The following is a 15585-nucleotide window of genomic DNA, read 5'->3' as shown; positions in this document are numbered from 1 at the left end:
TGCTGTTGAAACAAGGCATCTAAATATTCTCAAACACCCTGATGGGTTATACGTTTTCAGTGGGTTAGATCAATGAGAACTATCATGTGTTTTTTATTTATATTACCATTCCCATCAATAGTCTTCTTTCACATAAATCTCCAAAGGCCAGTCTGACAATTGCTATATTGTTTCAGGTATTTTCTATACCTGCCTCTGAAAACTAAAGGACAATGTATAAATATTGTATGCATGACATCTGGTCCTTGGAGCTATTAATCAACACAGAAGGTTGGCTGTTTGCAACCTATAGTTCTTTCTTTGCATTTGGAAAATAATGAAAGCAGAATTGGCTCTCTTCAAACATCCTATAGATTCCAGATGAGTCTGATGCTTCTGTATATTTTACTAAAATATCAAATGGAAACCATTTGAGATTTCAAATGATGGATTTTTGGTTTCTAGGCTGCAAAATTATTGTGTAAGTGGTCAGGGCTGGTGCAACCATTTAGGCAAACTAGGCGGCCGCCTAGGGCGCCTAGTGGTTGGGGGCACCTTAAAGCCTGCTCAGGTGAGGAGGTGGAGTGGAGGTGAGCTGGGGTGAGGGGAGCACAAAGAAGGCCACCACAGTAACAGGGGCGGGGAGGGAGGGAGGCTCACAGGGGAACTGCTTCCCACCCCGGATAACTTCCACTCTGCCTCCTCCGCTGAGCACATGGCCCCCACTCTAATTCTCCTCCAATCGGCGCTGCAAGCCTGGGAGGGGAGGAGAATTAGAGGGGCACTGGCGTGCTCAGCGGAGGAGAGCTGGGGCGGCCTCCCCTGGCAGGGTTAGCTGCTGCAAGGGTGAGTCTCCCTGGGTGGGGTTAGCTGCTGCGGGGGGCTCCCCAGGCGGGTTTAGTGCCACGGCGGGGGGGTCTCCCCAGGCAGGGTTAGCTGCAGAGCGGGGTAGCTGCTGAGGGAGGATGGCTCCCTAGGTGGGGGGAGGTGGGCTCCCTGGGTGGGGGGCTCGGTTAGCTGCCACGAGGAGCCGGGTTAGTGGGGGGGGTGCAAGGTGGAAGTTTCACCTAGGGCACGAAACTTCCTTGCACTGGCCCTGTAAGTGATGTGCTCATGTCACTGTGTATAGATGAAACCATGAATTGGATTTCAAACTATTCTGGGGTGTGTTGTATATCACTCCCCGTTCTCATCTAGATGTGAAAAATTACATACAAATGCCAACCTAAATTACCCACTAACACCAGCCTAAAAGAAGGAAAGAATGAATAGGGAGACAGAGAACCTGGACAGTTAAAAAGATGGGCCAATAAAAAAGGAGTCAGATTGCCTCAAGGACAAAAATCATAGCAAATAGATAGCTGCTATAATGTGATTTAATGGACAGACACGGCTCTCTATCATATTTGAAATAAATATTTTATTTTCATGTGTTGAACCAGTATGTTGACTTCCAGAGTCATATAGATATAGTGAAAATTGTTCAAATGTGGGCACTTATCTTGCACTTGCAAATGTGTTTGTACATACATCACACTACATGCTCAACTTCAGGTAACAGTGCAGTTCCCAGAATGCTTTGCTCAGGGCTTGTTTTGTTTTTAAAAAAATCATACTGCATCAGTGTAACCCACTTTGTCTTCCTGTAAACAGATTAGTTCAGAAACATATTTCTGCTTTCAGTTCTTCTGGTAGATGCCCTAAGTCCCATGCAATTAAATAGGAGCTGAATTCCATTTTCTTCACAGATCCTACATTTTTTGGTTTTTCATGTAAGGTGATGTTCAAGTAAGGAAAAACTGGAAAATGGCTTAACTCATTTTTAATACAATACATTATGAAAATTCCTTTAGTTTAATTAGCAGAAGATATCCAAATTGTTAGTGTTCATCAAAAGCTCTGGAACAGATACAAATTTTAAATATTGGAGCTTGTTTATCAAAAATAGAATATATACAAAAATATAAATATTGGGGACCTAATTCTCTGTTTTATCAGGTTGCAACCTATTAACTTCAGTGGCTTTGACGGGCACTAACTTAATCATACTGGACCAGACTAAATAGAATTTGAGCCATGTGATGAAACCATCACCAGATTCTAATCTTACATTTCTTAGGCACTGATTTTAGTGGGAGATTTTTGAGCTAAGGAAAGTAGAATTGGGTCTAGAAAGTTCTCAGTCCTCAAAGAATATTTTAAGCTTTTTGAAAAAGAAATATCTAAATATCTAAAGCCTCCTCTTCTGATTGAGGCAGAGTTTCATCAGAATTTTCTGACTTTACGTAACCTGAAAAATTTTTCATTGGAAATAATAAAGGCATTTTTTTTCTCTAATACAAAAGAACAAGAGGAAATATAGTTAATAATCTCAGGCTCAGCTGTCATGTGGACCATTAGGGCTTTCATGAAGATGTATTTCATAAAAGAAGTTGGTTTAACCCAATCAGAATAACTGCGGTGGCAATCTAATTTAATGTTCAATACATAGAAAGTCCATTCAAATAGAATGATAGCAAGAGAAAACAAAAAGCCTTGAAATACCCATGGCTCACTGAGAGATTCCCAGAGTCTAGCCACAATATAAAATGAAAACATTAGCTCTTTTGTGTAATTTCTCAGCAAAACTCCACAGAATCCCTGGAGTATACTATTCTTACAAGCCTCAGGTTCTATAGAAAACATTTTCCATTTTGAAAAAAAAATGAAGCTTCTAGCCAAGATGTTCTTATGCTATTAAAGCATGGGCCAAATTCTCTGCTAGTGTAAACTGGCACAGTAAAGTATTATTAAAAAATAAACACCCAGCTGGGTGATTCAGGAACAGTGTATAAGACATGATCCTATGAGCTGGTTCACTGGTGAAGACTCTGACACCCATGTGAAGTTCCCTGGATTTTAATGGCTTGAATGGGACTCAGTGCAGTCATGAGGGTCACAACCACTGCTTTAATTTACAGAATCAGCACCTTAGACACTACTTTGATAGGTGCTTCACGAGGGCTGAGGACAAACAAATATTTTGTGGTGCTATAAAAAAATACTGAGCTCAAAAATTCTGCATGTGCGCGCACACACACACACACACACACACACACACACACACACACACACACACACACACACACACACAGAGGAGCATTATGCTCCTGCACAGCCTGAGATGACTCCCAGTGAAATCAATAGGAGTCTTCCCATTGTCATTAATACGAGTTTGAGCAGGACCTCAGTGAATTCAATAGGTTAGCACTGAGGCCATTCACCTGCTAAATTGACTGGAGGTAATGTGCTGCAAAATTGCCCAGTTAAAAGGAGGAGGGACTTATCGCAGCTGTTTGAATGAAATAGTGTGCCAGAGGCAATGCCTGGATACCACATGTGAGCCTAGGCAGAAGCAGAGAAACAGTACATTAGGTACACAGAAATATCATCTGTATTTTAACAAGTATTTCGTCCTGGTTAGAGATGAACGCACTTTTTAACTGTAGCAATTGAAGGTCATCAGTGAACCTCTGTGAAATGTGTATACATAATTTTTCATAACCATAAAGATTTATGTTCATAGGGAGATAGATGCCAAACTGCTGTTTGTGCCTTTGAAAACCTCCTTCCTTACATCCATATTTAGGCACCTAAATAAGAGAATTGATTTTCAAGAATTGAGCACCACTGAAGTCACTGGGAGTTGATGGGTACTCAGATTTTTTTCGATGACTAAATATATATTTAGGTGTCTACCTCCGGGTATGCATTTCTGAAAATCTTGAGCAGCATTTATAGATATGTTCCATATTCTCTCTTTGGTTTTGCAAAGTTTTTCAGCCATCTGAGAGTAGACAGCTATTTAGCCCTTTTATTCCAGGCTCTACTCAGTGGTCCAACCCCTTTGAAAACGTTTCCCTCTTGTATTGAGTCAGGAGTTCTATGATGTGTTTACTTAACTTTTTCAGTGGTGGGAGATGGAGATATTTTGTAAGTGTTGACTGAGAAGGAGGGTGCCAATTAAAGCTAATGAATTTGAGACTTCTATTAGAGTACATTCATTCTGAGCTAAGTGAGACAAATTCAACCCTTTTGTAATTTGTTTTATTTCGATGCAGGATGAAATTGGTCCAGTTTTCTATTTAGTGCATATATTAACTGAAAAACAAGCATATATAAGTGTGTAGTAATCATTTTCCCACAAAATAACTTAAGCACAGAAACAGACAAAGATCACAGGAGCTGTTGCACTTAATTCTTGGCAATATTTTGTGACAGTACAATGCTGCTTTTATGGCTGATACTTTATTTGGCATTCTACTAAATAGATGATCTGTATTATTTAATATTTCCATTGCCCGACCCTCCGTGCTTGCAGCTTTAGCCAGGAGTAGTTAATGCTGCAGGATAGTATTTGTATGACTACTTAACATGTCACTTTATATAGCAAAGTTGGAGAAATGATCTTAAAAGTACCTATGAAGGGTTCTGCATGGAACTGCACTTATCTGAACCTTAGGAAACTGAATCATGTGCATGGTTTTCAAGCTACTTTCGGGGGGAGAGCTCCTCAAGGCAGGGGCGGCTCAGGCCCCAGCAAGCCAAGCACGTGCTTGGGGCGGCATGCGGCGGGGGGAGCTCTGCCGGTCGCCGGGAGGTCAGCAGACGACTCCAGTGGACCTCCCGCAGGCGTGCCTGAGAAAGGGTCCCGCTGGTCCCGCGGCTCCAGTGGTCCACCAAAGCCGCGGGACCAGCGGACCTCCACAGGCACGCCTGCAGGAGGTCCATCGGAACCACCTGCCACCCTCCCGGCAACTGGCAATGCGCCCCCCGCAGCATGCTGCCCTGCTTGGGGTGACGAAATGTCTAGAGCTGCCCCTGCTCACAGGAGCTAACTGTGATAGTTAAAAGTACCAGTTTATTAAAAACACAAACCAAAACTAACCAAAAGAAAGTAAATAGGCTAATTAGGTAGCCTTTGTCAGGACAGGTTTGAAACACAAAGAGGAAGAGGCTGCCTGGCTCTGGGAGTTGCTTCCCATTACAGCTACAGCCAGAAGGTCTCTCTTCCTCACTGGTAGCTAGTTCAGGCTTTTATAGCACTTGATTACTCCCCTTTCATCTCACCAGCCATCCGTTGGGGGAGGTCAGAGGCTGGGCTGTAAAGTAACAGAAGCTGGTGAACCTGCAGTGGAGCTGTTCTGCAAAACCTGCTTTGTGAGTTGTCCATCTTTTCCTGTTTAGGGTTCAGTCCTGTAAGGTTCTGAGAACTCTGGCCCTGATCTACCACAGCACTTACGCGTTTACTTAACTTTAAGCACTTTGGGCAAGATTTGTAAAGGTATTTAGGTGCCTAAAGATGCAGACAAGTGCCTAGTGGGATTTTTAAATGTGCCTGTGCATCTAACTCCTGTTGAAATCAATAAATTTGGCCTTGTCATTTAGGCACCTCCCTGGATCTTTAGGCACCTAAATACCTCTACATATCTGGCCTTTGAAGTCAATGGGACTATTCATGTACTTAAAATTAAGTACATGCTTATGTACTTTGCTGGATTAGGGCCACGGTGTTTAGCAACTTGTAGGACTGAGCCCTGAATTAGTATATATGCTCTCAGCCTTCAACCCCACAGTCAAAGGAATGTATCAACTTTTCTCTTCTCCTCCACATACTTCTAGCTTGTTGAAGCTATGTTTTAACTGAGAGAGAGAGCAACATTAGAAAAGCTACTCAATCACAATCTCATGTGCTCTTCATCTCCAGAGGCTATAAATTAACCACCTCCTTAATTGATGATCTCTGTGTATTTACATGCTGGACAACATTCATATGGCCTTATATTTCTAGGTAACTCTTCCCTTATTTTTCCTAAAAGGTGTAAATCCATTTTTTTTTAAATCCTTATTCAGGGGTTCTTTGAAATTATATTGTATATCCCCAAGAAAATCTAAACCAAACAAAGATCACCATGAGCGTGAATATTGTACATCCTTTGGCTCAGATCCTCATTTTCTCAAAGTTCAGGGTTGATTTTTGATAAGTACATATCCAATAATAGATATAATGCAAAAATGATGGATTACAAACTGATGACGGTTAAAAATCAGAATATTTTTAGAATGACTAACAAGGCTGCACTTTGCAGCAGCAGATGTTGTCACTGTAACTACAATCGGTAATCTGCCTCTAGGTAAAGCGCTGTGCTGAGTTCCAAAAAATCAGATAATGAAGTAGATGAGCAAAGTTAAGTTAGGTCAATAGCGTTATTCACAGAACTGTTTATTGATTATTTCCTCAAATGTTTCTTTAAGAAACCAATTAGGAGATGAGGCTCCCATGTTAACGTTTGAGGAACGTCAACAAAGGACCCTTTGTTTTCAAAAGGTATATATATATATATGTTGGTAGATCATTTTAACTCTCAAAAGAAAATCAGTCATAAATTTGTATAGTACAAATGCTATTATTAGTTCTTAAACCTAATTAGGCACAACAGAATTCACTAATCCATCCTCATGTAAATCCATTGTTTGCTCTTTCTCCTGATCTTACTTCTTCGTAGAATACACTAATTAAATATTATATCATCATCATAATATGCAAATGTTTGCTCCTCTAACAGCAAACTCAAGGCTTGTCTACACTTTAAACAGGGCTATATTAACATGAGCTAGGTACCTTTTAGTTCAAGCTAACAGCTCTGCACGGGGCAGTTACAATGTAACTGCAATTAGCACCTCTGTAGTCCAGGCTGCAGGCATGTAGACCTGTTAGTATCAGTCCCTAAAGATGCAAAAAAAAAAAAAATCCCTAAAATATACCATTTAGGTTTGCATTACCCAAGCAATATCAGGAAAAATATTTTTTTTTCTCTTGATACAAACATTACTCTGTTGCTTCCAAATACCACTCATGTATGTGGCCCTTATAATAAAAGACATAAAAGTAAATATAAAGTCTTGTCTAGGCTAGGAAATACTCTTGTTGGTTTTTTTCAATGCAGGTCAGCTGTGTTCTTTGCTGGCATCCATTGTTAGAAACAGGTACATTTCTCAAGTTAGACAAGGTTTAGGAATACAGCATAGAACAGATTTAGATGAAGAATCTGTATGTGTTAGTAGCGGAGCTCTCTATTTGTATGGCACTTTGAACATCTTTTCTATCTGCCAGGGTGTGTGTATGTGTCTGTGTGTGTGTGTGAGAGAGAGAAACCTTTTCTCAAAAAGGACTTTGCAGTTTCAAGTGATGATTTTGTGCCAGAAACATTAAAGAACCTTTGAGCCTAATCATGCACCCTGTTCTTTGTTCAAAGGCAACCCTTCACATGGGGATCACATCTCCCTTTGTGGAATGGGGACTCACACCTTCATAGCAGGATTCACTACCCTCCTCCAGCCCTCCTCCATTCCATCAGGACTGTGGAGGACAGTCTGTGCATGTGGAGATCCACATGAAGGAAAGCCAGTGCTGGACAGGCAAAGGGAGGAGGTAGATGTGCATTGTTTTCCATCTCCTCCCTCTCTTGTACCCATTACTAAGGAGAACAGAAATTTTAATTCACCCTAGGCTTCTGTCATGCTCTCTTTGTAGTGGGAAACCCACTTTAAGTGTTCTTGGTCAGCTGCTAGCTCTAGGAGGAGCACTGGCAGTTCTAGTCAAGTTCTAGTCAAGCCATTCTGCCAAGGAATAGGGATTGTGCCACTGAGGCATAAACTTGGTACAGAAACACATGGCCTCTGCGCTAAAGGCCCTAGCCTTCCATTTATCACCCAGGAGGGAATACAGAGCCTTTTGCTTTTAGAATTACAATATTGATCTCTAAAGGTAAAAATAATTATAAATTGAAAGTCAGATTTCAAAATTCAGTGAAGTTGCCATCAAGACAAATTTCATTCTTGCGTGAGGGACTAGTCAATTAACAGTACCAACAAAACCTCAATGAGCTGCGTGGAGTGCTTTGGAATCCTGTTCCTGTTTACTAACCATGTGAACTGACATAGGGACCTGTCTTCTATTCTCCTTGTTTCTATAGTAACAAGCTATAAAATCAATCAAGTGAAAGCCCATAAGTTCTTGTTGGTCATAACTGAAACAAAAGCCACAGCTTTTAACACAGCCAACACAATGTTTCTTTGATTGTACAGCTGAAACTCTAGGTAAATAAAAGGAAGAAGATCATAATTTGCTCTTACTTTGGGAGCAATTAATTGTCCTTTGATAACACACAATTTCCTTTCTTCCGGCATTTGTGTTACCCTTCCTTTCCTTTTGCTATTTAGACACACTGGCGTGGGCTATAGAAATCTTCACACATTTTTGTTTGTTTGTTTCTTTATTTCAGGTGAATAGTTGTATCTATCAGTGAGACAAAGGATAGCAGTTCTTGAGTTTCTCTCAACCCCTTTTCCTTTTCATTCTAGCTATTACTATTAATCTAAGCATCTTGTACACACTAGATGGAAAATTATGTCATTTCACCTCTTACAACCACAAATGTTGTTTTGCTTTAGTCAAAGTTTCTAAGTGTCAGAAAAGCTTGCGTGGTTGTATTCTCCAGTCTTAACTGGATTTTGAAAAGTAACAGCTGGATTTACTTCTACAAGTTAAAACACTTTGGCAAATCTGTGGTTTCATTTCTACGTGTTTGCACAGTGGACTGTTTTTAATTTAGTTGCATGCTGTAAAATTAGGGAACTATTCAGTTTAATTACTAATGATAAAATTAATAAGAGTAGTGAAAGCAATAATTATAGTAGTAATACAAAACCAAATTTAATTTATAAAAGTTTTAATATATAGCTTTATATTTATTTATAGTCTTATCTTATTGACACCCTTAGATGGTGCTTTCTAGGTTCTGTTACCTTAAATAATGTTTGTGGTAGTTTCCTTCCACATTTACACAGTATCAAATAGAAGCTAGAATGCTGCATGTTGAAAGCTGTATCACTGGCAAAAAATTTTAATTTCATACAGTCTCACAACTTAAGATTGTGTGTTTGATTTATGCTTGTCATCGGAATTTGGACTCAAAGTATTGTCTTTTTATGGTAACACCATAGAACTAAAATTTTAATATTTATTTCATTATTTTCCTGATATTGTTTTGGAAAGAGGTCTTTGTAAGTCAATAACTGGATTTTGGGTACATGCTGTATTTAGAAAAGCATCAATTATGGATGTTGAGTGTGGATTTTGTAAAGAGTAGAACTGAGGGGCAGCAGAGAGGTAGATATCTGTTGCTAGGAACAACATAAACCCTCATGTATTTCTTGCTGAAACCTAAAAATTATTCACACAGGGCAAGCCCTATGAGTAATAGTGCTCTATCTGGTAACAGTTTTCAATTTCTCTAGTCTTATTTTTTTACAGTCTCCATTTGTGACAGCCTAAGAGATTTTAAAGCAAAACTTTAAGTTGAAAAACACAAACAGTGTTCATTTATTAAAAGTATGATTTTATGGCCATTCTTTTAATTCCTTTGGGCTTTATTCTGTTGAGATGTGCTCAGGGATGGAGGCACATTACAATCCATTCTGCCCTCTCTCCACCTTCCTGGAACATTCCAATTTGATGAATCAATAGCAAACATAACTTGCCACACAAGCGATTTTATTGTCAGAATTATTAGAGGCCTAAGATGGAGGAGCAGTGATTTATACCCAACACCTGGCATGCTTCTCTAGAGACTAGCATAAGGATCCAGCTCTTAATTCCTGGTTAATAATATAATGCTCACTACAGGGTGAAGTTCTAGACACAGGATATTCTGATACACGATGACCCAGACTGAAAACTAATCACACCCTTGGATCAGAAAGGACATGACTAGATTTGTTTAGATATGCTTCCTGTCAACTATTCTTTGGTATCAGCCATTACAGCTAATGTATCTATAAAAACTGCCTATGATATGCCTTCTCTTCTGGCTTCAGTGCAATCTCTTGCTCTCTTTATCCCTCTAGTGCATCTGGATAATTGTTTTCCATGTTCCATTTCCAGGAGCTTTTTTGGCGCCCTAGGCAGCAGAAGGTCCCACCCCCAAAATGCCACCCCTGACAGAGGCGGCGGAAGGTCTCACCCCCAAAATACTGTCGATGACCGGGGCGGCCAAAGATCCAGCCGCTGTGGTCACCACCCCCCCAAATGTTAGCGCCCTAGGCAACCACCTAGGTCGCCTAATGGGTTGTGCTGGCCCTGTCCATTTCCTTATCTAAAGCCATCTGGTGATTAAGACTAGAGCACTGCAGGGACTGGATCACACACCTTGTCTGAAGAGAACAATAAGACTGTATGGCCTTCAGCTCCCCATATGCTGACATGAAATCTCTCAGAGTCATGGTGTGACTTACCCCCCAAAAAGAAAAACCAGACCTACAGGAGACAGTCTTGCCTCACTAGAGCTTCCTTTATTTCCCTTAATTAGTAATCAGACATAAAAAGAGAGCTCCCAGATTCAGACAGTTTTACTCACATGAAACCAATAGTCCTAAATGCACCTTTCTCATCCCTCAGTTCCACAGTGCCATTTTCAGCATATCGTCACCTTAAAAGTGAATTACTCTATTTGATACTGTTCAGCAAAGACAAAGTTTAACACAAAAACGGAATTACCTGTGTCAGTTCAGCTGGTTGAGAATATCATGATACAAAGATAGTACTATGAGAAAAGACAACTCTTAACAGACATGCACAGACAAGCAGTATGTTTACTCTAAAGTGTTGTCATTCTCTGTGGTATTATCAGTGAGTCTAGATAAGCTTCCCCTGAGGGAGTAAGTTACTGTTGTCTTAAATCATATCTGGGTTCTCCCTGCGAGCCATGTTCCAAATGCAGGCCTAGGCCCACCTACGGGAAGACTTGCCTTCTTATTTCACAGCAGCATAAGGGGAAAGCTGCAGTCAAATCCAAGAGTGGGTTTTTTTGTTTTGTTTTCTTTCTGTGCCAAGGAAATAAGACAGAGAAGTCAGAGCAGGTGAAGTCTGTGTCTGGAGGTTAAATTTATATCAGCTAAAACCTTACCATAAATGTAATCGAACAAGATACAAACTTAATGCAATAATAAAAGAGCATTTGGTCAGAGTTTTGACATTTTATTTTGCTATTTTTAATCACTTTGTCCAATACCACTTGGACCCCTGCTAGCAGGATTAATGGGGAGGAAATGGATAGGAACAGAGGAATGAAAAGAGATGAAATGCACATATGAAAGTATCACTAAGGCTTTAGTGGTGTAAATCTTCAGAACATGGCAAGGTATTAACTTAAGTGGCAATCCTCCGTTTGTTAGGAGATACGCTTTATTAATATTCATTGCATACACCAGGGATATGTGTAAAATCTAAACTATTACTAGTCTGTGACATGCATCTACATTTACAATAAAGGTAATCAGCAAACTTATTCTAAATATTTAACACAGTAGAACAGTTTTTAGCAAAAATAAAGCATTCTAGTGAAGACAGGAAGCAGAGACTGGACTAAAACTATGCACAAGGACAAGATTAAAACCTTTCCAAGAATGTTCCCATTGCTTATGGCTATTGTTAAACTGTCTAGGACCTAATTCACTGCTGCCCTGTGCTTTGTATAGTCATTTACACCAGTACAAATTGGGGTAAAACACTGCCAAATCGAAATGCATCTCTTTTCATTCACTTACCATTGGTGTAAATGACTACAGAAGATTCAGGGCAATGATGTGATGCATAGTCTTCTGATCATTTCTGCTGAAAGACACGTTTACCTTGTCCAGGAATTTGGGGACAGTCGTCATCCAAGAAGCTGAGAGAGGATCCATCTGGACAGAGACTGAGATTCTCTGTTTCTCCATAGAACAGGAACAACACAGGTAATAGTATTGCAATCTTACCCACTCTGCCCCATTGTTGAACAGACATATTCAATCCTGAGATTTTGTCTGCTGAGGTTGCCAAGAAGTGTGCCAGACAGTGCAATTATGATGGTGAATTTTGTTTTGCCCAGCTGGTCTAGGGTTGGGACAAACAGCTCATTTCATATAGGCCACCAAACAATCAAAAGGTAATAAGTTTCATTCTCTAACCCACTGGGATGGATTGAGACAGTAATTACAGATCTGCTTGTATGTGTAAAAACTGCTTAGTCTTAGTCCAGTACTTTTTATTACTTGCTTGAGAAGACACAAAAAATATGTTTTGCTTCAGTGTTTTAAAGGTTATCTGTTCAGTTCCCTTCTTCATGCTAAGAAGTGGCTTTTCTATGGCCTTGACTCTCCAAAACATGCAGCTGTATAATACTATGTACATGAACAGTCCCATTCAGCTAAATGAGTGTGTGTGGGATCAGGGCCCATATAGCCTGTTCTGATATGTAGTTTTTGTCATGGTTTTGGATTGTGGTCATACTGGTTGGAGAATCTGGAGGGGTTCTTTCCCCTAGCAGGATTAATTGGCTTTTAATTTGCTAATTACTTAATTATTTATTTGAAAATTATTCTGCAGTATCCTAAGAAAATCTTTGAGTAACAAACCATTAAGAATAGAATAGTTAGTATTAGTGAGAGTTACTTATGTTCATATATCATATGAAAAATAATATGATACAAGGTGCTCTGAAAGAAGGCATGTAAATGACATTATGCAGTAGTCGGGCATTTGTGTAGCAGTTAACTTCCTGTCATTTTATCAGTGCCATTTTGATAACACAAAACATCTTTTGCTGAAACAGTGGAAATAGAAGACATCTGACTTTGTTTAGTATGTACACACTGATTTGGCCTGATCCTTAGCTGCTGTTTATCACGGTAGTGTCAGTGAAGTCAACAGAAATACATCAATTTACACAACTGAGGATCTGGCCCATAAAGTTGTTTATGTTCTTGAAGATAATTTGAAATAATTTAACAATAGAAGAGATGAACACCATTGGAGACTGACGGGGGATTAGATGAGAAGAACTGGCAAGACTGGTATTTTTCATACTTTCACGATGTTTTTATGTTTGTTTGATTTATTTATTTATTTTAATAGAGGTCTACCAGTGTTCATGACAATTTATAAGCAGATAAAAAGACAAAATATCTTTATAATTCTACACATTTGATCTATAACTTTATGCTGCCAGGCTTCATTAATAGAGCAGCTATAGCTCTTTGTTCTCTCCCTCTGTCTCCTGGACTTCTTTATTCTTTGATCATTGCCCTACAGGTCATTATTAATATTACAAGTCTTCACTCTGTGAATCCCTTGAAAAGTCTGAGTCGATATCTGTGATTTCATATGGCCTCTTAGGATCCTGCCTTATTCTCAACAAAGCTGTTCATACATACACACTAAATTTCAGGGCACTGTGTGGAATTTGTGGATAATTCCATCTTTAATTTAAAGGGGGAAATGTATCTCTCTGGATCTAAGTGGGGGGCAGAGTGGGTTGTGGAAACCTTAAAGGCCAGTGTTTAATCCTGAATACCAATATAAATGTGTATGGTTTGTCATAAAAGACTGAGTATAAAGGGTCGGGGAGACATTCTACATGAACATGGAAATAGAATGGTCCAAATAGTCCCTTAGCTACATTGCCTTATGAGATGATGAGGCTGATGCTGCACAGCTGTTTGTGAGTATTTTTCTCAGCCTGCCAATGCCAAATATTGGATGCAATGCGTGACAAAGACTCAAAATGATGGGCACAAGAATGTTATTCATGCAAAAATCCTTCATGCTGTGCAAGTTGTTTTTTTATTGTAAGTAACACTGTATAACTTCCTTTCTATGAATTTGCATCACTGATGTAAATCATTTTCAATAATAAAAGTGAATGGTCACTAAATTTGTGTTTAATTCAGATGACTTAGCGTCTAAAACGAATGACTTGTGAAATTAAGGACATTTGACAGGTATGTTTGTGAGATGTCTGCTAAAGAATGGAATTCTGCTGTAAGAAGAGTACCTTTAGGATGCTGGAGCCATACGTTTAACAAGTCCTTTTTTTCTGATGCAGTAAATAAAACATTATAGTACATTTGTTTTTGATTCACAAAAAGAAAAATCCTGTTAACATTTAAAATTACAAATAGAAAGTGTGTAAAACGAAGTATTTTCAGAAAAACTTCCTTTTAGCAGAAAGGTTTTTTTTTCATAATTGTCTAATGGGTAATTGTTTCCTTGTCTTTATATTTTTCCTATGTGATTTATTTTCTTACAAACTAATAAGTAAAAAGAAACATTGTTCACTTACTTATCCTCGATGGAGTATAGTGAGTCATACAAGTATCAGAGGGTAGCCGTGTTAGTCTGGATCTGTAAAAGCAGCAAAGAATCCTGTGGCACCTTATAGACTAACAGACGTTTTGGAGCATGAGAGTGAGTCATACAGTTACACTTGTATGTGATGCAGTCTGAGTATTTAGTTAAGTTACTTGTTTGGTGTGAGTATAACACGTTTGGATACTGCGTAGGTAGTTCCTGTTATATTCTGCATGATACAATACTCACTAGTTCATCAAGTGGAAGAAAAGGCATTTTGTACAGGAGACTCTCAGCTGTCTTTCGGCACTCTCACAATGCTCACTGCTGTGGTGACTACTGATGCAGCGGTATTCCTCCCCCACCAACTATAATAAATTCATGTGGTCACCTGTTTTTTGTCTTTTCTCCTTTTCAAAACAAATGTATTTCCATTCAGTTACTAATTTTCACAGAAGTGCAGAGCACACTGATTTTAATGGGAGACACATAGCTAATATAATCCTCTGAATTGCAGTAAAAAGTCAGGGCCATATTTTTATAAATCCTTAGAACACTTAATCATTGTCCCATTTTTTGAAAAACTCAGCACCCATTTAGGCACCAAAATAAGTGGCCAGATTCTCAGAAGAGCTCAGCAGTTTGGCTGATAAATAGTTTTGAAAATCTGGCCACTTCATTTAGAGGCCTAACTGGGAGCTGAGGGTTGGTTTGTTTGGTTGGTTTTGTTTTGTTTGTTTGTTTGTTTCAAAATCTAGCACAGAGCTCTTTTGAAAATCAGGCCTCTAGGGATTTTAGCTTTCAGTTAATTTCATAGGAAAAATTCTCTGTAAGTGCAACTGTGCAAGAAAATCCTTCATTGTTCAATTCTGGTAAATATGGGAGCTTCTAAAATGTAAGGATTCAGTAATAGGAAAATTTTATCTTGAGTCTAAGTCGAAAATCTACATTTACAATTGTTTGAATATAATAAAAGACTACTGTAAATATAACTCTAACACTTTCTAAGGATTTTAGATTTAGTTTATAAGTGTGTGTACTTTTTTCCAGTGTAAGACTTTATAGATTTAATTTATAAATTGTGAACTATCTCTGTCATATCAACCTTCAGTGTATTCATTGTATAGTAGCCTATAAGCAGTATGTCTATCTAGTTCCTGGGATGCACTTATCTTTAACAGATTTCAGATTTCAATGAGATTACTCACTGTAGTAAACATTACCCCTGGGAGTAAGTGTTTGCAAGATTAGGACTTAAACTAAGATGAGAACAGACAGGAAGAGTTTACAACATGGGAAGGAGAAGGATAAGAGAGAAGACAGTGCACTTTTCAAAATGTATTTTTACTGGTTTAACTCAAAATTTGCACATAAAAAAGGCTGCTACATTTAAAAAA

The 15585-nt window shown here is 38.9% G+C and overlaps 1 protein-coding gene across 8 annotated transcripts in view; it reads left to right on the top strand.

Moving 5' to 3' along the window:
* XRCC4 (X-ray repair cross complementing 4) overlaps nt 1-15585 on the top strand; it is a 279215-nt gene that overhangs the window by 215104 nt on the left and 48526 nt on the right. For 6 of the 8 annotated variants that reach the window (XM_030565725.1, XM_030565721.1, XM_030565726.1 and 3 more), the window contains one exon: nt 11719-11814. The exons of the other annotated variants lie outside the window; for them this stretch is intronic. In XM_030565725.1, the coding sequence (XP_030421585.1) occupies nt 11719-11814 (96 nt within the window). The remainder of the gene's footprint in view (nt 1-11718; nt 11815-15585) is intronic. 8 annotated transcript variants of the gene reach the window in all.

The sequence above is a fragment of the Gopherus evgoodei genome, chromosome 6 (assembly GCF_007399415.2).
Source record: "Gopherus evgoodei ecotype Sinaloan lineage chromosome 6, rGopEvg1_v1.p, whole genome shotgun sequence".
In the NCBI taxonomy this organism is placed as follows: domain Eukaryota; kingdom Metazoa; phylum Chordata; order Testudines; family Testudinidae; genus Gopherus; species Gopherus evgoodei.
Note: the sequence above shows the minus strand (reverse complement) of the source record. Positions and strands in the feature narration are given on the sequence as shown.